Raw genomic sequence first — 23,238 nt, forward strand, 5'->3', positions numbered from 1 at the left:
TGCACACTCTGAAACACCTCCTGAATCACCAGGCCCAAGAGAGTATAAAACCTTATTTTTTTTTCTTTTTCTTTCTTTCTTTTTTAACCTCTTCTTAATATAGCCAATTACTCTCAGGAGCAGGAGAAAAAGAGGCTTTCCTAAGAATCACCCCCAAAATTGATAAAACAGAGGAATTCACCCTAAAAGAAAGAACAGGAAGAAGTAACAGTCAGGGACTTAATCAATACAGATATAAATAAGATGCCTGAATAAGAATTTAAAACAACAATTATAAGGATACTAGTTGGGCTTGAGAAAAGCACAGAAGATACTAGAGAATCCCTTACTGCAAAGATAAAAGAACTAAAAACTTGTCAGGCCAAAATAAAAAATGGTATAACCAAAAGGCAAAATCCACTGGATGCAATGATAATAAGGATGGATGAAGCAGAGAATACAGATATAGAAGATAAAATTATGGAAAATAATGAAGCTGAAAAGGAGGAGAAAATAAAGGTATAGGATCATGAATGTCAAGTTAGGGTATTCAGTGACTCCTTAAAAACATAGTGATATTTGATCATAGAGGAGTCCCAGAAGAAGAAGAAAAAGGGCAGAAGGTTTTATTTGAGCAAATTATAGCTGAAAAGTTCCTTAATCTGGAGGAAGGAAACAGACATAGAAACCCAAGAAGCACAGAGAACTCACATTAAATTCAACAAAAGCTAGCCATGACTAAGACACATCATAGTCAAATTCACACACACACAAAAACACAGACAAGAAATGAACCCTGAAAGCAGCAAGGGAAAAAAAAGTCCTTAACCTACAAGGGAATACAGGGTTGCAGCAGACCTGTCCACAGAAACTTAGGCAGAAGAGAATGGCAGCATATATTTAACATGCTGAATGGGAAAAAAAATGAAGCCAAGAATACTTTATCTAGCAAGGCTGTCTATCCACAATAGAACGATTTCCCAGACAAAAACAAAAGGAGTTCGTGACAACTAAACCAGCCCTGCAAGAGGTATTAAACTAAACTCTTTGAATAGGAGAAAAAGACCAAAAACAACAAAGTCTAGAAAGCAACAGAGGCCATCATCAGAAACATACCTTTACAAGTAACGCAACAGCACCAAAATTCCTTTCTATCAATAATTACTCTGAATGTAAATGGACTAAATGCTTCCAATCAAAAAACACAGTATCAGAATGGATAAAAAAGTAAGGGTCATCTATATGCTGCCTACAAGACACTCATTTTAAACCTAAAGACAGTTGCAGATTCAAAGTGAGGGGATGGAGAATCATCTATCATGCTAATGGACACCAAAAGAAAGCTGGAGTACCCAAATTTATATCAAACTAGATTTTGAACCAAAGACTGTAATAAGAAATGAAGAAGGGATTATACCATAATTAAGGGGTCTATTCATCGAGAAGATCTAACATTGTAAAGACTTATGCCCCCAACCTGGGAGCACCCAAATGTATAAATCAATAACAAACTTAAAGAAACTCATTGATAATATAATAATAGTAGGAGACTTTAACACCCCACTTACAAATGAGCAGATCATCTAAGCAGAAGATCAACAAGGAAACAAGGGCTTTGAATAACACACTGGATGAGATGGACTTAACAGACACATTCAGAGCATTTTATCCTAACGCAGCAGAACATGCATTCAAGTACACATGGAACTTTCTTCAGAAAAGATCACATACTGGGTCATAAATCAGGCCTCAACTGGTACAAAAAGACTAGGATCATACCATACATATTTTCAGACCACCATGCTATGAAACTTGAAGTCAACGATAAGAAAAAATTTTGAAAGAATACAGATACATGGAGGTTAAAGAACATCCAATGAAAGAATGAATGGGTTAACCAGGAAATCGAAGAAGAAATAAAAAAACTTCAATGAGATGGAGTAAAAATGAAAACATGACAGTCTAAAACAAGGTGATCCTAAGAGGACCTAAGAGGTCCTTGCAATACAAGCCTACCTCAAAAAGCAAGAAAAGTCTCAGATACACAACCTAACCTTATACCTAAAAGAGCTAGAAAAGGAATAGCAGATAAAGCCTAAAGCCTGCAGAAGAAGGAAAATAATAAATATTAGAGAGAAATAAGCAATACAGAAAAAAGAACAAAAATCCCCAGTAGAACAGATCAATGAAACTAAGAGCTGGTTCTCTGAAATAATTAATAAAACTGATAAACTGCTAGGCCAGACTTATCAAAAAGAGAAAGGACTCAAGTAATAAAATCATTAATGAAATAGGAGTGATCACAACCAACAGCACAGACATACAATTTTAAGAGAATATTATGAAAAATTACATGTCATCAAGCTAGGCAAGTGAAGAAAGAGACAAATTCCTAGAAACATACAAACTACCAAAACTGAAAGAGGAAGAAATACAAGTTTGAATGGACCCATAACCAGTAAGGACATTGAATCTGTAGTTAAAAATCTTCCAATAAACAAAAGCCCTGGGCCAGATGTCTTTCCAAGGGAAATCTACCAGACATTTAAAGGAGTTAACACTTATACTTCTCACAAACTGCTCCAAAAAACATAAGTAGAAGGAAAACTTTCAAACTCATTCTATGAGGTTAGCATTACCTTGATTCTAAAACCAGACAAGGACCCCATCAAAAAGGAGAATTACAGGCCAATATCCCTCATGAACATGGATGCAAAAAATCTCAACAAGAGAAACCCAATAGTACAGTAAAAGAATTATTTGCCACAATCAAGTGGGATTTATTCGTGGGCTGCAGGGGTGGTTCAATATTTGCAAACCAATCAGGGTGATATACCACATGAATAAAAGAAAGGTTAAGAACCACATGATGCAGAAAAAGCATTTGACAAAATTTTATAGCATCCGTTTTTGATAAAAACTTTCAAAACAAAATAGGTATAGATGGAACATACCTCAACACCATAAAGGACATACACAAAAGACCCACAGCTAATATCCTCAGTGGGGAAAAACTAAGAGCTTTTCCTTTACAGTCAGGAACAAGACAGAGATGTCCACTCTCATCATTATTATTTAAAATAGTACTGGAAGTCTTAGCTTCAGCAATCAGACAACAAAAAAGAAAAAAAAGGTTCCCAAATTGGCAAGGAGGAAGTCAAACTTTCACTATTTGCATATGATGCAATACTCTTTTTTTTTTTAATCATGCAATACTCTTATGTAGAAAACCCAAAAGACTCCACCAAAAAATTGAAAATGACTTCAGCAAAGTTGCAGAATATAAAATCAAGGCACAGAAATTTTTTGCGTTTCTACTTACCAATAATGAATCAGCAGAAAAAGAAATCAAGTATTGATCCCATTTACAACTGCACCAAAAACTGTACGATACCTAGGAATAAACTTAACCAAAGAGGTAAAAGATCTGTACTCTGAAAACTTTGAAAGAAATTGATGGGGATGCAAAGAAATGGAAAAACATTCCACAGTCATAGCCTGGAGGAACAAACATTGTTAAAATGTCTATACTGCCCAAAGCAATCTATACATTTAATGCAATTCCTATCAAAGTACCTCCAGCATTTTTCACAGAACTAGAACAAACCACCCTAAAATTTATATGGAACCACAAAAGACATCAAATAGCTAAAGCAATCCTGAAAAACAAAAGCAAAGCTGGAGGCATCACGATTCTGGGCTTGAAGCTCTACTAAAAAGCTGCTGTCATTAAGATAGTATAGTACTAGTAGAAAAACAGACACATAGATCAATGGAACAGAAGAGAAAACCCAGAAATGTACCCACAAATATATGTTCAACTCATCTTTGACAAAGCAGGAAAGAATATCCAATGGAAAAAAGATAATCTCATCAGCAAATGGTGTTGGGAAAACTGGATAGCCACATGCATAAGAATGAAACTGGATCACTTTCTTATGCCACACACAAAATTAGAAAAGGATGAAAGACCTAAGCATGAGATAGGAATAGAGGAGAAAACAGGCAGCAACCTCTGACCTTAGCCACAGCAATTTCTTACTAGATATATCACCGAAGGCAAGGGAAATAAAAGCCAGCATGAACTACTGGGATTTCATCAAGATAAAAAGCTTATGCACAGTGAAGGAAACAATCAACAGAACAAAAAGGTAGCCTATGGAATGGGAGAATATATTTACAAGTGACATATTTAATGAAGGATTATTATCCAAAATCTATAAAGAGCTTATCAAACTCAACATCCCCAAAACAAATAATCCAGTTAAGAAATGGGCAGATGTGAATATATACTTTTCCAAAGAAGACATCTAGATGGCTAATGGACGCATGAAAAGATGCTTAATATTACTCATCATCAGGGAAACAAATCATAACCACCATCTCACACCTGTCAGAATGGCTAAAATTAACAACACAGGAAACAACAGATGTCGGTGAAGATGTCATGGAGAAAGGGAAACCCTCTATACTGTTGGTGTGAATGCAAACTGGTACAGCCACTCTGGAGAACACTATCGAGGTTCCTCAAAAAGTTAAAACAGAACTAACCCTATAACCCAGCAATTGCACAACTAGGTATTTAACCAAAGAATACAAAAATACTGATTTGAAGGGGTACATGCATCCCAATGTTTATGGCAGCAGTATCAACTACAGCCAAATTATGTAAAGAGCCCAGATGTCCATACACTGATGGATGGATAAAGAAGATGTTAGACAGACAGACAGACAGACACACACATACACATATATACACACTCAGGCATATTACTCAGCCATCAAAAAGAAACCTTACCATTTGCAATGATGTGGATGGAACTAGAGTGTATTATGTTAAGTGAAATAAATTAGAGAAAGATAAATACCATATGATTTCACTCTTATGTAGAATTTAAGAAACAAAACAGATGAACATTTGGGAAGGCAAAAAGAGAAAGAGAGAGAGAAGCAGTATTCTAAGAGACTTTTAAGGGTGGAGAACAAACAGGGTTGATGGAGGGAAGTGCAGGGATGGGCTAAATGGATGATCAGTATTAAGTATTAAGCTTTTATGTTCAGCACTGGGTGCTGTATATAAGTGATGAATCACTAAATTAAAAAAAAAAAAAACCAACAACCCCCCCCCCCCAAAAACAAAAGGTGTCCTAAGCAAATCAATGGTATAAGCCAGACTTGTTTGTGTGTGTGTGTGTGTGTGTGTGTGTAGTCAGGGAAGGTATTTAGCTTATTAAAGAAATGAAACCAGTTTTAGTTATTTAAAAATTCATCTTTCACAATTAAAATGCTAAATAACCTGTGTATTACTGAAATCAAAAGCACCAAGTTTTTACAAGGAGTGTGTCACTTCGGCATTTTGTTAGACTATAAAATGGAATCTTTTGTAAAATATTAGTTTAATGAGCATATCATTAAAAAGGTGAATATTTTGATGTAAAGTATTTCATTCATGGGTACTATTACATTTTCACATTTTTAAATATAATAGCACATATTCTTAAAATAATCACTTGTTACAACTATTACTTATATATGTGGCCAAAAAAACCAGTCCATTTTCTACTTCTTTTTTTAAAAACCACTGTTCTCTGTTCCTTTTCCTTTAGCCGAGTGTCTTTCCTCTCCACTTTATGGACCTTCCCCACCACCACCATTTCTCAAATCAAAACCAATAAATATAAGAAAACACATCCCACTGAAGAAAGAATTGGGCAGCTGTAGTAGCATCCTCAGAGAGAGACCTGAATTGGTGTAAAGAAGGTGACTAATAACCCTCCTGTCTCTTTGATCAGGCTGCAAATGGAGGTAAATGCTTCTAGCCATCTAACTAGAAACAGCCACTACCATCAAAAGAAACCTTCTGTTGATGATCCTTTATCCCTATTTACCCTGTAGGTAGCTTTGTCTCTTTTAAGATACACGAATAGAATAAATACAAGGAAATGTCAATAGAGAGGAGGAGACAGGATATTTTTCTAACCTTATGTAACTAGATAGTAAATACTGGAGCAGTTTCACTTTCCTTTCTTCCTTATATTAGCTATTTTTTGAAAAGATATCAAGAAGGTTGATGTGTCCAGTGTTCTATGTTAATTATGATCATTCAAATGACTAATCACCTCCTTTATAATATTCCCAGTGTTTAAATTATTATTAGTAATCAACTTTACTCTTTATTTTTTCATTAGATAAGCAACTTCTAGATGAATAAGGACAAAAAATTATTTTACAAGTGTCAGTCATATATGTCACAGTTTTAGCCACTGACTCCTTCCAAGGCTTTTGGTGTATTTTAACACTTTTCAGCCAAGGAAAGAGAACTATGACAGGTTTTCAAAATAGGATTATTAACATACCAACATACAAATGAGGAACAATGATACTAAATTCATTTTACAATAGGGTATTAGCTTGACATATTAACAATTAAATCCAACTCTTTAGAGGAGCATTATATTTCATGAGTTCACAATCTAACGGTTCCCTATTTCCATTCTGGGCTTCTACATACAGCAATTTATATTAATGTCTCAGGAATATGCGAATAGTGAAATATCTACAAGGGAGCCTACTGAAAAATACTAACACTGAATGTAGCCAATGAAAGCATTATTTCAAGCGGTAGGAGACAGACGTTTATCAGCTGGTATTTGGACTATATACATTGAAATCAGTATCACTTGTCAATTTATAGATTCAAAATAAAAGCACTGAGAAGGAAAAACAGAACAAAATTAGTATTAAACTCTTTATGATAAATCACTAACTTACATAATGGGAGGAGTAAAACATAACAAGTACTTACGCATAAACACTTTTGTATTTCCCATCTTTTCCAGTACTTGAGACCAGAATTTCGTAACTATAGAGCTCTGGTACAGTAGTGTCATCTGTTTCACCATTAATGAAACTGGAAGGAGGTGACCAGGTAAGTACTACTGTCCTTGCCTGGATGTCTGAGGCCTGCAAAAACATAATATTTAAAAGCTCTTTGAAACAACTGTAATGTGAATAATGAACAGTGAAAATTTAATGAGGTTTCAAGATTAAATAAAATATATCTGTATCTACTTACATAAAATGGCCCACAAATAGAAACCTGTCCATTTGTAGATGAGATATAATCTGTTATAAAAGGGCAGATGGGTTCAATAAAAATTTAAAGACCATTATGGGCCATTCAAAACTATTAGTGTAAACACCATGTACAGTTAAAAAAGAATAAAGTCCACTTGTAATGTATTGAAAAGGTTCATTTCCTCAATGTAGAAAGTGTCTTACAATAAGATAAAGAACAGAGAAAAATAAGCAAAGGTCATGGACTAATCAAAGAAATATAAATATAAGAAATGATGTGAAGAGCATTCATAAAAATAAATGGTAATCTAAAAAAAAAAATGGTAATCTAAAACAAGGTATCACTTTTCATCCAACAGATTAGAAGATTAAAAAGCTAGTAACATCTCCATTGTGTTAAGGTAAGGGTTTAGAGAAATGGGTTGAAGTATAATCAACATACAGTGTTATAGTCCTTTCAGATGTGCAATATAGTAACTCAACAATCTGACACATTTCTAAGTGCTCACCATGATGTGCATTATTATTATTATTATTATTTTTTTTTTTAGAGAGGGAGAGGGAAGGAAGGAGAGAGGGAGAAAGAGAGAGAGAGCAGAGGAGGGCCAGAGGGAGAGGGAGGGAAGGAGAGAGGGAGAAAGAGAGAAAGAAAGAAAGAGAGCAGAGAGGGAGGGCCAGAGGGAGAGGGAAAGAATCTTAAGCAGGCTTCATGCTCAAATCAAGAGCCACCCAGGTGCTCCCTTAAGTGTATTCTTAATCCCCTTTATTTACTTTACCATCCCCAAACTCGCATCCCCCGGCAACCACCAGTTTGTTCTCTGTATTTCAGGGTCTGTTATTTGGTCTCTTTACTTCTTTGTTTGCTCATCGGTTTTGTTTCTTAAATTCCACATATTAGTGAAATCATACAATGTCTGTCTTTCTCTGACTTATCTCACTTAGTATTATACCACCTAGCTCCATCCATGTTGCTGAAAATGGTGACATTTCATTTTTTATGACTGAGTAATATTCCACTGTATATATGGTAATATACATACCACATCTTTAGTCATTCATCTGTGGATGGCTACTTGGACTGCTTCCATATCTTAGCTATTATAAATAATGCTGTAACATAGGAGTGCATATATATTTTTGAATTAGTGTTTTTGTTTTCTTTAGATAAATGCCCAGTAATGGAATTACTGCATCATATGGTAGTTCTCTTGATTTTTTGAGGAACCTCCATATGGTTTTCCACAATGGCCATACCAATTTGCATTCCCACCGAAAAGTATACAAGGGCTCCCTTTTCTCCACACCCCAGCCAATGCGTGTTATTTCCTGTCTTTTTTATTTTAGCCATTCTGAGAGGTGTAAATTTTCAGCATGTCATATTGGTCTAGTCTCAACATTTTAATTTTGTTTTGCTGCCCTTGCCGAAGGAGACAGATGCAGAAAAACGTTCTAAAAACAACGTCAAAGAAATTTCTGTCCATGTTTTCTTCTAGGAGTTTTAGGTTTTTAGGTTTCAAGTTTAGGTCTTTAATGCATTTTGAGTTTATTTTTGAGTAACTATATTCATAATTAAATAAATGTAAATTAAAATAAGGTACAACCTTTCAACTAACACATTAGGAAGATTAAAGAGCTAGTAATAGCCACTGTGTTAACTGTTTGGAGAAATGGGCACTCTCTTAAATGTAGTTAAAAGTATAAACTGGTAAGATCCCTGTGTAGAGCTACTTGGGAACCAATATAAAAATTTACAATGTGCTTATAGTTCAATAATTCCATTCCTAAAATTTTTTCAGGGAAATAGCCTATGAACTTACATACATAAATACATGTACTTAAGAATATTTATTGCAGCACTGTTACTAATGGCAAGAAATTGGAAGTATGACTACAGTTTCTTAACACATTACTATGCAGGTGTTCAAAAAGGAATGAGGAAAATATTTATGTGCTGACATTTAAACATGTCCTCAATATACTGATGCTATGTAATGGGGGAAAAGGGAAGCTACAAAGCAGTATGCATGCTATGATCTCAGTTATGTTAAAAAAAATTTGTACCCCTGGGGATAAAAATACATGTTTATAAAAAATAAAAAATTAAAAAAAAATTTAAAAATGCACACAAGTATCTGGAAATATACGGTACAAATGTACTAATTCTCACCTTCGGGGATTTTGTGCATATTTGTGGTGGGATACAGGGAGAGTTGTGAGAAAAAAACAGAAGGTCTTAGTAGTATTTTGTACATTTTGGATTACTGGAATAATTTATGCATATGTATTCTTTTATAATAAAAATATAATAAAGAGGGAGAAAAGCCTAAGGATTAAACTAAAGATTGGTAAGAAAGGTTATCAGATCACACCTAGACTCTAATGTAAATGCTTGCTTTAAAATTATCTATATTACGGGTGCCTGGGTGACTCAGTCTGCCTTCAGCTCAGGTCATGAACCCAGGGTCCTGGGATTGAGCCCCTCATCAGGCTCTGCTCAGCAGAGCAGACCCTCTCCCACTGCCCTTGCTTATGTTCCCTCTCTCGCTCTGTCTCTGTCAAATAAATAAAATCTTAAAAAAATTATATTTAATGACTATCCCAGTGTTTCTAAATATAAAACCACTGACCACTAGGATGAGGACAACCCCTATCTTAATCAGGCAGTATAATCAGTCTCTACACAAGCACTGCATTTTCCCCTTCTCAAAGTTCTTAAAGCCTGAATAAATTTAGAAGGCTATTCCTGTATATATTCTGCTTCTGTTAAAGCACAGAAATATATTTTACTTACTGTCATATTACCTTAAAAATATCTTAGTACTATGTTTCATTTAAAATGTGCTTAAAATGATTCCTTGTTTTAACCATGTCCATCTGGCTATTTACCTGTTAACTATAGGTTACTGTAGCTTTTTTTTTTTTTTTAAAAGAAACCTACTGTTAACATACATATATGTACAACCTTTCAAGTACACTGAATTTGCATGTACTTTCAAGTATACTGTACTTGGAATCTGATTTTATGAGATTATCCTAACTGTTAAACTGTGAGAATAAGTAAGTGAATAATACTCTGAAGGTAGATCAGCCAAAAGCATGAACTGGCGTCTACTTTTTGAAGTTGACTTACAAGTATAGGTGGTAGAGAGGAACTTAAGGAGGAAGGCAAAAGACTTGCCACTAATTTGCTTGATGATATTGAACTCTCAAACCTTTAGGGTCCCAGGTCTCACATACAAAAGTGAGTGGCTGAATGAGATGATTTATTTACCATAACTAATCAAATAGAATATTTTTAAAAAGTCTTTCATTTTGGAATAAATCTAAATTTACAGAAAAGTTGGGAAGATAGTAAGTATACAGAGTGCTTGTATACCTGTTGCCCAGCTTCCTCTATTAGTATCTTACATAATAATGTAATTTTGGTGAACACTAAGAAATTAACATTGGTAGAATACTATTAGCAAAATTTCTAACTAATCCATACTTCTAACATTTAACTAAATAGACTTCCAGGATATATTGTTGAATTTAGAAAATATACTTAAAAAAATTCAGACACACTGCTAATTTCAACTTTTCTAGGAATCTGCTTTTACAGAAAAAGTCTTGATCCCAACTCAGTCTATTAAAATGGTATTTTATTACTTGCACATAAAAGTTAAGGCACAAAAAAGGAGTAATTACATTGGGGTTGCTGTGGAAAACTTCATGAGAAATGAACTTTAAATAAAATTTTAAAGGATTTGGTTTGGGATATAATTTGGTAGAAAAGAAATGGGTAATTATTATAGGAACGAGTAATTTGTTTCCCTAAGTTTATACTTATAACCTGGTGTCCAAAGAACATGTATGAATGTGTATTTTTAAAAGCACTCTAGTAATTTCACTCCCATGGGAACCACAGATTTAGGGGAAAAGAGAAACACCAAGGACCATTAAGAAGATCACAAAGGAAAGAGGAAGACAGTCAAGTCTTGAAAACAGTCTGAGGGGTTTGAAGTGGCGGGGGGGTGGGAGGTTGGGGTACCAGGTGGTGGGTATTATAGAGGGCACAGCTTGCATGGAGCACTGGGTGTGGTGAAAAAATAATGAATAATGTTTTTCTGAAAATAAATAAATTGGGAAAAAAAAAAGAGTAATGGTTTTTTTCATGTTGCAATCTGAACAATGAGTAAAAATGCTGTTATCTAGTGCCGGTTTCAAAGGATTATTAAAGGGTTGTAAAGAAAAGGGAGGTGGACTTCAATAAAGCTACAGTGGAATTCCTGTGTAAAGATGTAGTACCTGTGTGTGTATGCGGGAAGCTGGGGAAGAGTGGATCCTAGAAATCTGAAGTAAAAGAACTGATAAAGCTTGGATTTCAGTTTGGCATTAAAGATAAAGAGGAAATGTAAGGTGATATTGATATTGTGATCAGGAAAACTTGGGAGAGGTATGTGATAACTGATGGATATACTAAAAGGAAACAGAGAGCAAAAGGGATCTATTTAATTCAATTCCTTTTTCGTTTTGAGAAACAATGAAGAAAATAACTTAGAAAAGATTAAGAAACAGATTTTCTATATAAAGTTCTAGTTGTTACCAAACATACAAATTCGGATATTTTTTTTCCCCAATTTTTTTTTTTAAAGTAAGCTCTATGGCCAATGAATGTGGGCTTGAGCTCATGACCCCAAGATTGAGTTGCATGCTCTACCAATTGAACCATCCAGGCGACCGTGAACTTGGAACATTTTTTAGGATGCCTTAGGAGATGTGGTTCTAAATAAAGTGGTGAATAATGAGGGTAGAAAATACAGTTTGGAAATCATCTGAAATGAGTCTTTATTTGTATGCTTACTTCAGAAATAAAATTTGCCTTTTTTTTTTTGGTTCCTCAAATGTGTTATGTTCAGTACTTTTCAAATGTTGGTCTCTGCAATACTGTCCCCACACTAACCCTCACAGTCCACAATGCCCAACCACTACTTTTTCTTTAAATTTCAGTTCACTGGGGCACCTGGGTGGCTTAGTCGTTAAGTGTCTACCTTTGGCTCAGGTCATGTTCCCAGGGTTCTGGGATAGAGCCCCACATCACGCTCCCTGCTCTGCAGGAAGCCTGCTTCTCCCTCTCCCACTCTCCCTGCTTGTGTTCCCTTGTTTACTTTCGCTCTCTCTCTGTCAAATAAATAAATAATCCTATAAAAAATAAATTTCAGTTCATCATCCTTCCTTAGTGAAATTTCTTTTACCATCCTGTCAAGGCCTAGTCCCCCTATTATTATATATTCTTATAGCACTCTATCTCTGTTCTGGCACGCCACAGATATAATCTTACATTTATTGTATGACCTAATCTACTAAACAAAGTTCTGAAAGCAGGGGCCATGCCTATCTATTTCCAGCTTTCAGCACAGCATATGGCATTTTATTAGTGGTCAAATATTTACAGAGTAAGTGATACATTTAGTTTGGTGCTCTAAATGAACAAGAGCATGCAAAAACCACTACACACACACACACACACACACACACACACACACAAAGATATACACACACACAAGTGCGTGCTTGTGCACACACACCCCTAACCTATACTTCACAGATCACAAGTAATTTAGTAAAGATAAAAACAAAATGAACAAAAAAAAGCAAAACAAAACCAACAACATGACTTTTTACTATGACACAGGACTTATTTTACAAAATTACGTCTTCCTTATAATACTGGGCAAGAAATTCTTTAAAAGAACTGTTTTAAGATTCATGGCCTGAAAAATAATGCTTTTGATATTATAGACTGTAACAAGTAAATGCTGCTAGTATTAACTATTATTTCATTCAAATACCAATTCTATTAAGGCTTGAAAATTCTTTTTATTATTCTAGTGATATACATTTGGATAGACATAGATTTTGGAAAGCTATTGACTGAATTTCTTATCAAACCTGCTCTTGCTTCAGTTTACTCATCTGTAAGATAGGGAAAAGAGTACACAAAAGGTTGTTCTAGAAATTAAATAATGCATATGTTTTCAAAGTACCCTGAACAGAGTGACACTAAGTAAGCTTGTATTAGCTATTATTATGAAATAATTCTGTGTAGGTTTACATTAATTTACATGTATAAGATTAATTTTTTCAGAGACCTCAGATTAGAATGGAAGAAAACTAAAGCATCCAAATCGATTTAGTGTTGTCCGAAAAAGTAGGACCATAATAACTTATTAGATAAGTACTTATTAGGTAAGTGACTGGCTTATTTCAATTTCCTAACATGGTATAAAATTAAAAGATAAACGTTTGTGGAGAGGGTAGTAAGAGAGTAACAACAACTTTTCTGTTTCCATACAAGAATAAAGCAAAGTATTTTTTTTTGTAACTTAGCACAAGATATTTTACCATGGTTGGTTTTTTTTTTTTTTTTTTTTTGGGCAGGGAAGAGATAGAAGGTTTTGTTTTGTAAATCAAGAAATATTTTTATCAATGTTTAATAAATGGGCTTATCCTGCCCGAGAAAGCCCAGTCATCTGCTTCCACTGTATCTTATACTTCTCCTTCCTCCACTGCACTATGTTCCAATAAACATAGTCTATTGGGTCTATCTGGCAAACTTGCCAGGATTATTCCTGCTTTCCCTCTTCCATTCCTTCGAACGTTTTCAACTTTTCTAACTCTTCAGAGGCTCAGAGAAGGTTTTCCTGATTGCTATATTTAATGTAATTCCCCTCTCCTCAGTAATGCATCACTTTACCCTATTTCTGTAAAAGCTCTTTTTACTATCGCATCTGATTTGGTTTTATATTTGCTTTTTATTTATTGATATATAATAGGATCTCAATAAGTATTTTGATTGGTTGTCATTATGGCAATACTGTGACTGACTGAATGACCAACTATGCAGCTCTTGAAAGAATAATATGATGACACAGATTGCTAAGGCACAGCACAAACAAAAAAGCCTGCCACAGAACAAAAGGGTACAGTATGATTCCTTTTTCATAAAAAGACAATAGAAAAAATATATTCCGATGGACGAACACATACAAAGAAAGTGAAACTGGAAATCCAAACTGTTAGGACTAACTCAGAGGAGTTGGTAACAGGAATTTATTTCTACTCCCTATATTTGTGTATTACTTACATATTTTACCATAAAGGAGTTCATACATAACTAATAAAATAAAAATTTAATCATAATTACTGGCACATCTATTAGCTTACTTTTAAAATGGAGTGAAGTTATAGCTCCTAAAGCAGAGAAAGAAAGATGACCCATCTAAGTAACTGTGACATTTTGGTTTTTCCTTCCAGTTTTTTTCCTTTTTCTAAAGTCTTTCCTTTATAAGACTGTAATCATGGTATCTAAATAATTTGATCATTAGCACTGTTCCCAACAATAGCATCTTTGAATGTTTTCGGTCTTCAAAAATCACATTTTTTTTTTTTAAAGATTTTTATTTATTTATTTGAGAGAGAGACAGTGAGAGAGAGCATGAGAGGCGAGAAGGTCAGAGGGAGAAGCAGACTCCCCATGGAGCTGGGAGACTGATGCAGGACTCGATCCCGGAACTCCGGGACTGTGACCTGAGCCGAAGGCGGTTGCTTAACCAACTGAGCCACCCCGGTGCCCCAAAAATCACATTTTTAAATGATTAAAATATTCTGTCTGTAAAAATATCCCAATTTATGAATTCTTTGTTTTATTTTTATTAATATTTGTGCTGCAAAAAACATTTTTGTTTGTGTAGCTTTTTATTAAGACATGAGACCTCATGGTTTCAGAGAAGTTTAATTTTGATTACTAGTAAAAAAACACTTTGGGGTCTTAATGGGTTTAAAAAAGTTCAATTTGTATGAATTCTTAAAATTAATCTTTTGTCAAATCTGATGCAAATATTTTTCCTATTAAGATCTTAGCCTTTACTTAGGTTATTTAAAAAATAAGCAGAAAATTTTATGTAGCCAGGTTTGCTGCCTGCCTTCTGCTGATTTTATTTCTTCTATTACATGTACACTTAAAAGGGTTGGGAAATACAAACCTCTTCTATAGTAACTCTTTTTGCATCTGGAGTTAACTGAATATATTTTTTATGGAAATCGTGTAGATGATTTTTAAAAAACTGCTAATCAGTTGTACCCACACTATTTATTACATCTTTGTTTATTCCAATGATTTTCAATGTCATTCAGCATACATTAAATCCTAGTTTAAAAAATGAACTGACTGGGGCGCCTGGGTGGCTCAGTTGGTTGGGCAACTGCCTTTGGCTCAGGTCATGATCCTGGAGTCCCGGGATTGAGTCCCACATCGGGCTCTCTGCTTGCCAGGGAGTCTGTTTCTCCCACTGACCTCTCTCCTCTCATACTCTCTCTCTCTCAAATAAATGAATAAAATATTAAAAAAAAAATGAACTGACTGAATATTTTGTTTCACTAACAATGCTTTCTTATGTCAGATCTACATCGATCCATTATCAATATCACATTTTTACAGTTCTTCTTTTCTTTTTTTTTTTTATTTAAGTAATCTCTACACTCATGTGGGGCTTGAACTTATGACCACAAGATTAAGAGTCATGTGTTCTTCCGACTGAGCCAGTCTGGTGCCCCTGATATAATTAAGTTTTAAGCAAGGCCTGAACTAGAATACACCAAAATCCCACGTGAATAATACTTAATATAAATGTTAAGAAAATACATGCAATACTTACCACTGGCTTGACAATGTTGGAAAGAAGTGCTTCAAAAGCTTTAGTTTCTTCATCTTTTTCTAAAAAAGAGAAAGAAAAAAGATTATTTAAAAAATGAACTTAAATATAATCATCCCTCTCTTTCCACAATATGTCTTCTGAAACTATGTTGGTAAACTGAGATTTTTATTTCCTAATTTTTACTTTAGTTCATATTCAGCAGTTTGTAGTTCTTCAAGAGTCTTCTGCTTTAGTTTCTATTTCCACTTTAACTGTGATCCCTAATTATAATGCCACTATATATATCTGAACAAGTCACTAAGTTTTTCTTATACAAAGTGTATTTTTATTCATAGCTGTAAAAAATACTCTCCAGAATTCTCATTCCCCAATCTCCCACCTCTTAACAGTTAACAAGTTAAATGAGTATTTCTTTCTTCCCTCCCCCCACCTTTTTTTTTTTTTTAAAAAGATTTATTTATTTATTTGAGAGAGAGGGAGTGAACACATGGGGTAGGGTTTAAGAGGCAGATAGAGAGAATCTTCAGCAGACTCCTCGCTGAGTGTGGAGCCTGACGTGGGGCTTGATCCCATGACCCCAAGGTACGACTTGAGCTAAAAAACCAAATAACCAAGAGTTGGATGCTCAGCTGACTGAGCCACCCAAAAACCCAAGTATTTGTGTCTTGGCAGGTCTTAACTGTGGTTCCCAAAATAAGAATGTAATTGACTTGATTATAACTTATATTCAAACTGATAAATCTGTAACTTTATCTTAACTCCTGTAAAATATCAGTACTGAAAAAGATTCATCAGAAGGTCTCAAAAATATGGGAGAACATTTTTGTTAATATAAAGGTTAATGGGCGCCTGTGTGGCTCAGATGGTTAAGTGTCTGCCTTTGACTCAAGTCATGATCCCAGGGTCCTGCGATTGAATCCCGCATCTAGCTCCCTGCTCAGCGGGGTGTCTGCTTCTCACTCCCCCTCTGCTCCCATTGCTTGTGCTCTCTCAAATTCTCTGCCAATAAAAAAAATCTTTAATATAAATGTTAATGTACTAACCATGAAGCTATTAAAGCATTAAAATATATTGGTGGGGAATGGAAATTATAAAGAAAAGGAAGTAGTGCTCAGAGTTCATATGATAGAAGTCACAGGTTGGGGAAAGGTCCAGGGAAATAAGGGGATTTTAAGAAAAAAGAACTTCTGACGAAAGCAATGAAGAATACTCATTCCTATAGAGTATATAGATCAATTAATGAATGACATAATGAGTTGCTCTCAGGGACTTTATAAATAAAGAAGTTAGCAGAAATAAAGAGTTTTGAAAAAAACCAGCAGAGCCATGTCAAAGGGACCAGAAAAAGAGGAAAATGAATCTGGATGAACTTTACCAGGGTTTTTCTTTCAACGAATTTCTCTTAGGTAGTAAAATTGGCCATTTAGGTGAAATTACTAATTAAGGTTTCACAAATTGTAAAAAGAAGTACCCCCGGAACAATTTAGGTTCTAAAACTTCTCACATTTAGGAAGGGTTGTTAAAAATAGTTTATCTGGAGCATGATGAAATAATTGAAAGAATATACTTTTAGTTGATTAAGTAATGATGAAAAGTACCAACAGGAATAGAGGAGTATTTTAAATAGTTACCTTCTACTTCTGTATCAATTTGTGCACCACCTTTCCCTTTCCCTGACTTATTCTTTGCTGATCCTACGTTTACACCACTAGCATTCTGCCCTTTTGTAAGCCCGTTATGTTCATTTATGGGAGAAGGGCATTTCTGGGGCGAAGATGGTGGACTGCTCATTTTATCTTTCTGTGTTCCTTGGCGATCCTTTAATTTTTTCTGCAAACGTTCATATGTTTTACTAGATCTTTCATCTCTAAAGTTGGACCTTCCATGTGTAGAGTGAGCATCTAGGAAGAAATAAAAACATTTTAAAACATTATTTACTCCAAATACATTTATGACATAAGAAAGGAATGGGAAATAAATCTATTATATTGCATAAAACTATTATAAAATATTTCAAAGAATAATTCTGCAAAACAAAGCTATTTCTGTTTCTCCATCTACTGACAGAACCCAATTTTTTGATTATAATTATATATATCAAATACATTTACAGAGACATTGCTTTTCTTCACCTTTTTCCAATTAACTCTTAACCTCCACAGAAGCAGCTGATTACAACATCATTAAGTTATGATAATCATAATTGAGTTAAGAACTGAAATGAACTGTGCACAGTTCTTTTTCTCTTACTCTTTTGTAATCATCACTTTTAGTATCTCTTTCAACTTCAAACATAAAAAGGAGGTAAACAGAAAACCACCTCCTGCCTAAATTCTCTTATGACTCAACAAAACAAAACAAAACAAAACAGCCCACAAAAACCAAACTGAATCATCACTGAAAAATAGTTACAGGAGTTAATAAAAAGAAATAAGTAGGATTGTTTACTAAGAACAGAGTCTAGGGACAAAACACTGCATCTCTGGATATCAAAAACTCAAGGTTGTGATTTAGAAGAATGTATTTATTATAGAAAGAGTCACACAGCACTATAATAAAATCAATACACTTCATAAATACCGTTACCTGTCCCAGACTTTATTTTTATTTTAAATTTAAAATTTGTAATGAGAAAAATATTTTTTAAAAAGGCTCAAAAATCTCAATAAAGTTTTAACTTATTAGTGTTTTAAGAAAATTAATACAATATTTTTGAAATAGTACTAGAAGGATATGTACAATAATACTAGAATAAAAAACACAGGAATTTGAGTATCTACATATAGAAGAATGAGTCTGGACACCTACCTCATACCATATACAAAAATTAAGATAAATCAAAGACCTAAATGTAGGAGGTAAGACTATTAAGTTCATAGAAGAAAACATAGGTGCCAATTTATATGGCTTTGGTTGAGGTAATAGTTTCGTAGGACCAAAAGCATAAGCTATCCAAGAAAAATCAGATTTCACCAAAATTTTTCTTTTCTGCATTAAAGGATACCATTGAGAAAGTAAAAAGATAATGTAAGAGAAAATATTTGTATATCATATATCTGCTAAGGGACCTGAATCCATAGTTTATCAAAACTCTTACAACTTAACAATAAAAAGGCAAATAACCCAACTAAAAAAATGGGTGCAGGGTATGAATAGACATCTCTCCAAAGAAGATACACAAATAGCTAATAAAGCTAATGAAAAGGTGTTCAACATCAGTAATGAGAAATAAGCAAATCAAAACCACAATGAGACACAAGTTCACATTCACCAGAATGATTAGAATCCAAAGACAGTAACAAGTTTCAGCAAGGATATGGAGAATTTAGAACCCTCACATACTGCTTGTGGGAATGTAAAATGGTGCAGTCACTAGGGAAAACGGTTTTTATGCCTTTTCAATAAGTTAAACATAGAATTACTATACAAGCCAGCAATTCTGCTTTTAGGAATCTCTCAGGAGAAGTGAAAACATGTCTACATAAAAACTTGTATACAACTGTCAAAGCATCATTATTCATTTTTCATAATGGATAAAAAGTAGAAACAACTCAAATGTCCATCAATTAATACATGGATAAACAAAATTATATCCCTATAATGTAATACTTTCAGCCATACAGAGGAATGGAGTACTGATATGCTAAACTTTTGAACTAAGCCTTAACAAAATAGCCCAAGTGAAAAAAAGCTAGATATAAAAGCCAACATATTGTATGAACATTTATATTAAATATATATATTGTGCATATATTTATATGAAAGAGCCAGAATCTCCTCTTCATGAAGGCTGCTACTAGTTATAAAACTATCATTATTAGGATCTAGTTGTAGACACTTTGGCTTATAAACTTACACACAGTAGGACTCCTGTCTTTCATCACTGGATAGCTAGTTTTTAGATTTGTACCCCCTATGGATTTATATTTTTCACTTTCCTTCACAACACTGTGAATCATATCCAAGTATTCTAATATCCCCTTCTGAATAACAAGGATTTTAACAACGTGAAATAACAACAGCTATAACATCTAGTTTTTTAAAATAATTTTCTCAAATACCTTTTTAAAAATAAGTCATAATTAACAGTAAAGAAAATAGAAGGATGAGACTGTAATATAAAATCTTGCTACTCAAGTTTTCACTGGACCACTTCAATGAGCCTCACCTGGGAATGCGTCAGAGATGCAAAACCCAAACCCCATCCAGACCTACAGAATCAATGTGTTACTTGGGCAAGAGAAGTTTGAAAAATATGTATATGACATAATATATATTTATTACTTATAGGCTGTGCTGTAGAATTAAAATTCTGTTTTAGAGTTATTCTGTAAGTTTACTAAACATTAATGATAGGTACTGCTAAGAGAGAGTGATGGGTAAGACATTTAGTTGTCAGGAGATTCGTAGTCAAATAAGGGAGAAAGACATATGAATTAAAAAAAAATCAAATTGTGTTAAGTTCTGTGAAAGAAACAGGTTTCAGTGTGAGAGACTGATAAGGTTAAGGTCACAGAGGATCTCTCTGAAAGCTGAAATCAAAAGGGAAAAAAAAGGAGCCTTCCACAGAAAAGGAAAAGAGTATTCCTGGCAGAGATAACATCATGTGCAGGGAACTGAGGCAAAAAGAACTTGGAGGTTTTGAAAAACTGAAGGGGGGGGTGGGTGTGACAAGTGGGACAAAGCAGTCAGAGGCCACAAGGGATGGCTTTGTGAAGGCCAGTACATTGTAAGCAAGGTCAATTTTGGCCCCCATGGTCATTCGGCAATGTCTGGAGATATTTTTAGTTGTCACAACTGGTTGAGGATGGGGGGGTAGGAGTTGTATGCTATTGGCATCTGGTAGGGCATGGCTTCTCCTGAATATCCTATAATGCACAGTTTTATACTGCGAAACACACACTTACCCATTCTCAAATATCAAGAGTATAGACATGGAAAAATCCTGGTCTAGTAGAAGGTTCAGGATTTTATTCTAAATGTAACGAGAAGTTACTGAAATCTTTTAAATATGAGAATGGTTTGACTTATATTTAAAATAATTACTCAGGCTAAGCCTGGATGGGTGGGAGCAAGAATGACAGCAGAAAACCAACTGGAAGGCAGCTGCTGCTGCAGTTATCCTGACAAGAGCTAAGAGTGAACAAGATTTGAGTAGCAGTGGAAAAAAGTAGATAAAATTTGGAAACTTCTGAAAATAAAACTGATACCAGCTGATATGGGGGTTAAAGAAGGAAGAATAAATTTGATCATGTGGTTTTCACTTGAGCAAACTGAGTAGACAGTTCTACCATGTATCAAGATGAAGATGACAGAAAAGCAGGCTACATAATTGAGATTTATGTTTTACAAACAATGTAACTGATATGCATGAGGCATTTCAGTGGTTATTAAGAAGTCAGAAATGTAAGTCTGAAGCTCAGAGGTGAGGTTGTGGCTGAAGACACAAATATTAGACCTGTCAGTATACAGATGATATTTAAATACATAGGCAAGAATAAGATAATTATTTTGTGTATGTGTGGTTGTCTATTCTTCCCAGCAATTTATTAACTCCCTGGGGTCCTTGGTTAGGTCTTGTTTCCTCCCCCACATCTCTCCCCAGTCCTTTATAGAATCCAGCAACTTTGGTAAGTGGCATCACAACCTTAAATATTTAACAACAGTATGATTGTTCCTGGCTGAAAATTTTCCTGAGTCTAGCTGGCAGAAGAGAGAAGAAAAGTTCTTGTCTGAACATGTCCCCACTAAATATTGCTGCACGATAGAAGTTATTTTTCCTCTTTGATTTTGTTTACTTTTTTGCCTGGAGGGGTAATCATGAGGATGAAATACTTAACATAGTGCTTGGGTCAGAGAACATGATTGTGGTATTGTTACTGTTTGGTCATTTCTTTTATATAATAGGAGGAAAGCATCTATTGTATATCCAAGTAAAGAGGAACTAACTCCACAAGACAGGAATATTTTTAGATGTCTTACCTACATCTCCATATACTTGTGAAGATTGATACTGTGGCAAATACTGTGTTGCCATGTCTCCAGCTCCAGTCACTGGTGAGTACATATGGCGTGGTGGAGGGGGCATCATGGTTGGGACAGGAATGAAACCAGGCAGAGGAGGATGTGGGGAACGGTGTATGACTGTGTGACTACCCGGATGAAACTCTGGTGCCTGAGGAACCACAACAACTCTTCGAACACCATTGTCTTCAATAACCTACAAAATGAACATTAAACATTTCTTCCTTAAGATGTAAGCAATCTTTTGATATAGATCAGAGTAAGAATTTGTATACCTTTAGAAGTTAAATTAAGAAATTTTACAGAATATGAATTATTAAATACACTAAGTACATATACATAACATACATACCGAACAACATGAAGTAGTTTTTCTTATACAGTGCAATATAAATCTTAAATCAATGATGAGATTAGCTAAATAATAATAAAAACAATGAGCCACGATATTAGGTATTTACTTTTGTGTTATGTGCATTTACTGATGCATTAAAAACGAAGGGAGATTCAAAGGAATTTTTGGTTTTAACACAATGGGGGGGGCGCCTGGGTGGCTCAGTCAGTTAAGCAGCTGCCTTGGGCTCAAGTCATTTTCTCAAGAGTCCTGGGATTGAGCCCTGCAATATGTCTGGCTCCCTGCTCAGTGGGGAGTCTGCTTTTCCCCTCTCTCTGCCCCTTGCCCTGCTTCTGCACTCATGCTCTTGCTGTCTCTCAAATAAATAAATAAAATCTTAAAAACACACACACACACACACACACACACACACACACAATAGGGTCAGGAATTAATTTGCTTCCCCAACTATGGATGGGGGTTGGGGGATATAAGCTATAGAAAGAACACAAACTGTGAAGTAGAAATGGGGAAAAAACTGGATCCAGATTTCTAAGATCAACCATATACTGCATTTAGGAACAAAATTCTTGCAAACATTACCAGGACAATTTTAACAGCTAAAGATCTTTTCAAGGGAGACGAACACCTAATATATTAATTCCCAGTTAAGTATCTGGGGCTTTCAATTTTAGAAATTACACATTTTTAAAAGGTTTTTATTTTCATTCCAGTTGGTTAACATACAGTATAATATTATATTCTGGTGTAAAATAATAGTGTTTCAACACTTCCATACAACATCCAATGCTCACTACAACACATGTACTCCTAACCCCACTGCTTGTTTAACCCATCCCCCTTACCCAACTCCCCTATGATAACCATCAGTGTGTTCTCCATAATGATCTGAGATAATTCTTGGTTGGCCTCTCTGTTCCTTTTTTCTATTTGCTCATTTGTTTAATTCCATGTATGAGTGAAGGCATAAAGCATTGTCTTTCCCTTACTTATTTCATTCAGTATAATACTCCAGCTCCAACCACATCATTGCAAATGACAAGATTTCATTCATTTTTATGGTTGAGTAATATTCCATTGTATACATATATAAAATCTTTTTGTCTC

The 23,238-nt window shown here is 34.6% G+C and overlaps 1 protein-coding gene across 4 annotated transcripts in view; it reads right to left on the reverse strand.

Moving 5' to 3' along the window:
- FNDC3A (fibronectin type III domain containing 3A) overlaps nt 1–23,238 on the reverse strand; it is a 184,203-nt gene that overhangs the window by 52,318 nt on the left and 108,647 nt on the right. For all 4 annotated transcript variants that reach the window (XM_044249716.1, XM_044249714.1, XM_044249715.1 and 1 more), the window contains 4 exons: nt 21,735–21,972; nt 17,384–17,653; nt 15,753–15,811; nt 6,785–6,942 (listed from right to left, as the gene is read on the reverse strand). In XM_044249716.1, coding sequence (XP_044105651.1) covers nt 6,785–6,942; nt 15,753–15,811; nt 17,384–17,653; nt 21,735–21,972 — 725 coding nt within the window. The remainder of the gene's footprint in view (nt 1–6,784; nt 6,943–15,752; nt 15,812–17,383; nt 17,654–21,734; nt 21,973–23,238) is intronic.

Source organism: Neovison vison, chromosome 5 (assembly GCF_020171115.1).
Source record: "Neovison vison isolate M4711 chromosome 5, ASM_NN_V1, whole genome shotgun sequence".
Classification (NCBI taxonomy): domain Eukaryota; kingdom Metazoa; phylum Chordata; class Mammalia; order Carnivora; family Mustelidae; genus Neogale; species Neogale vison.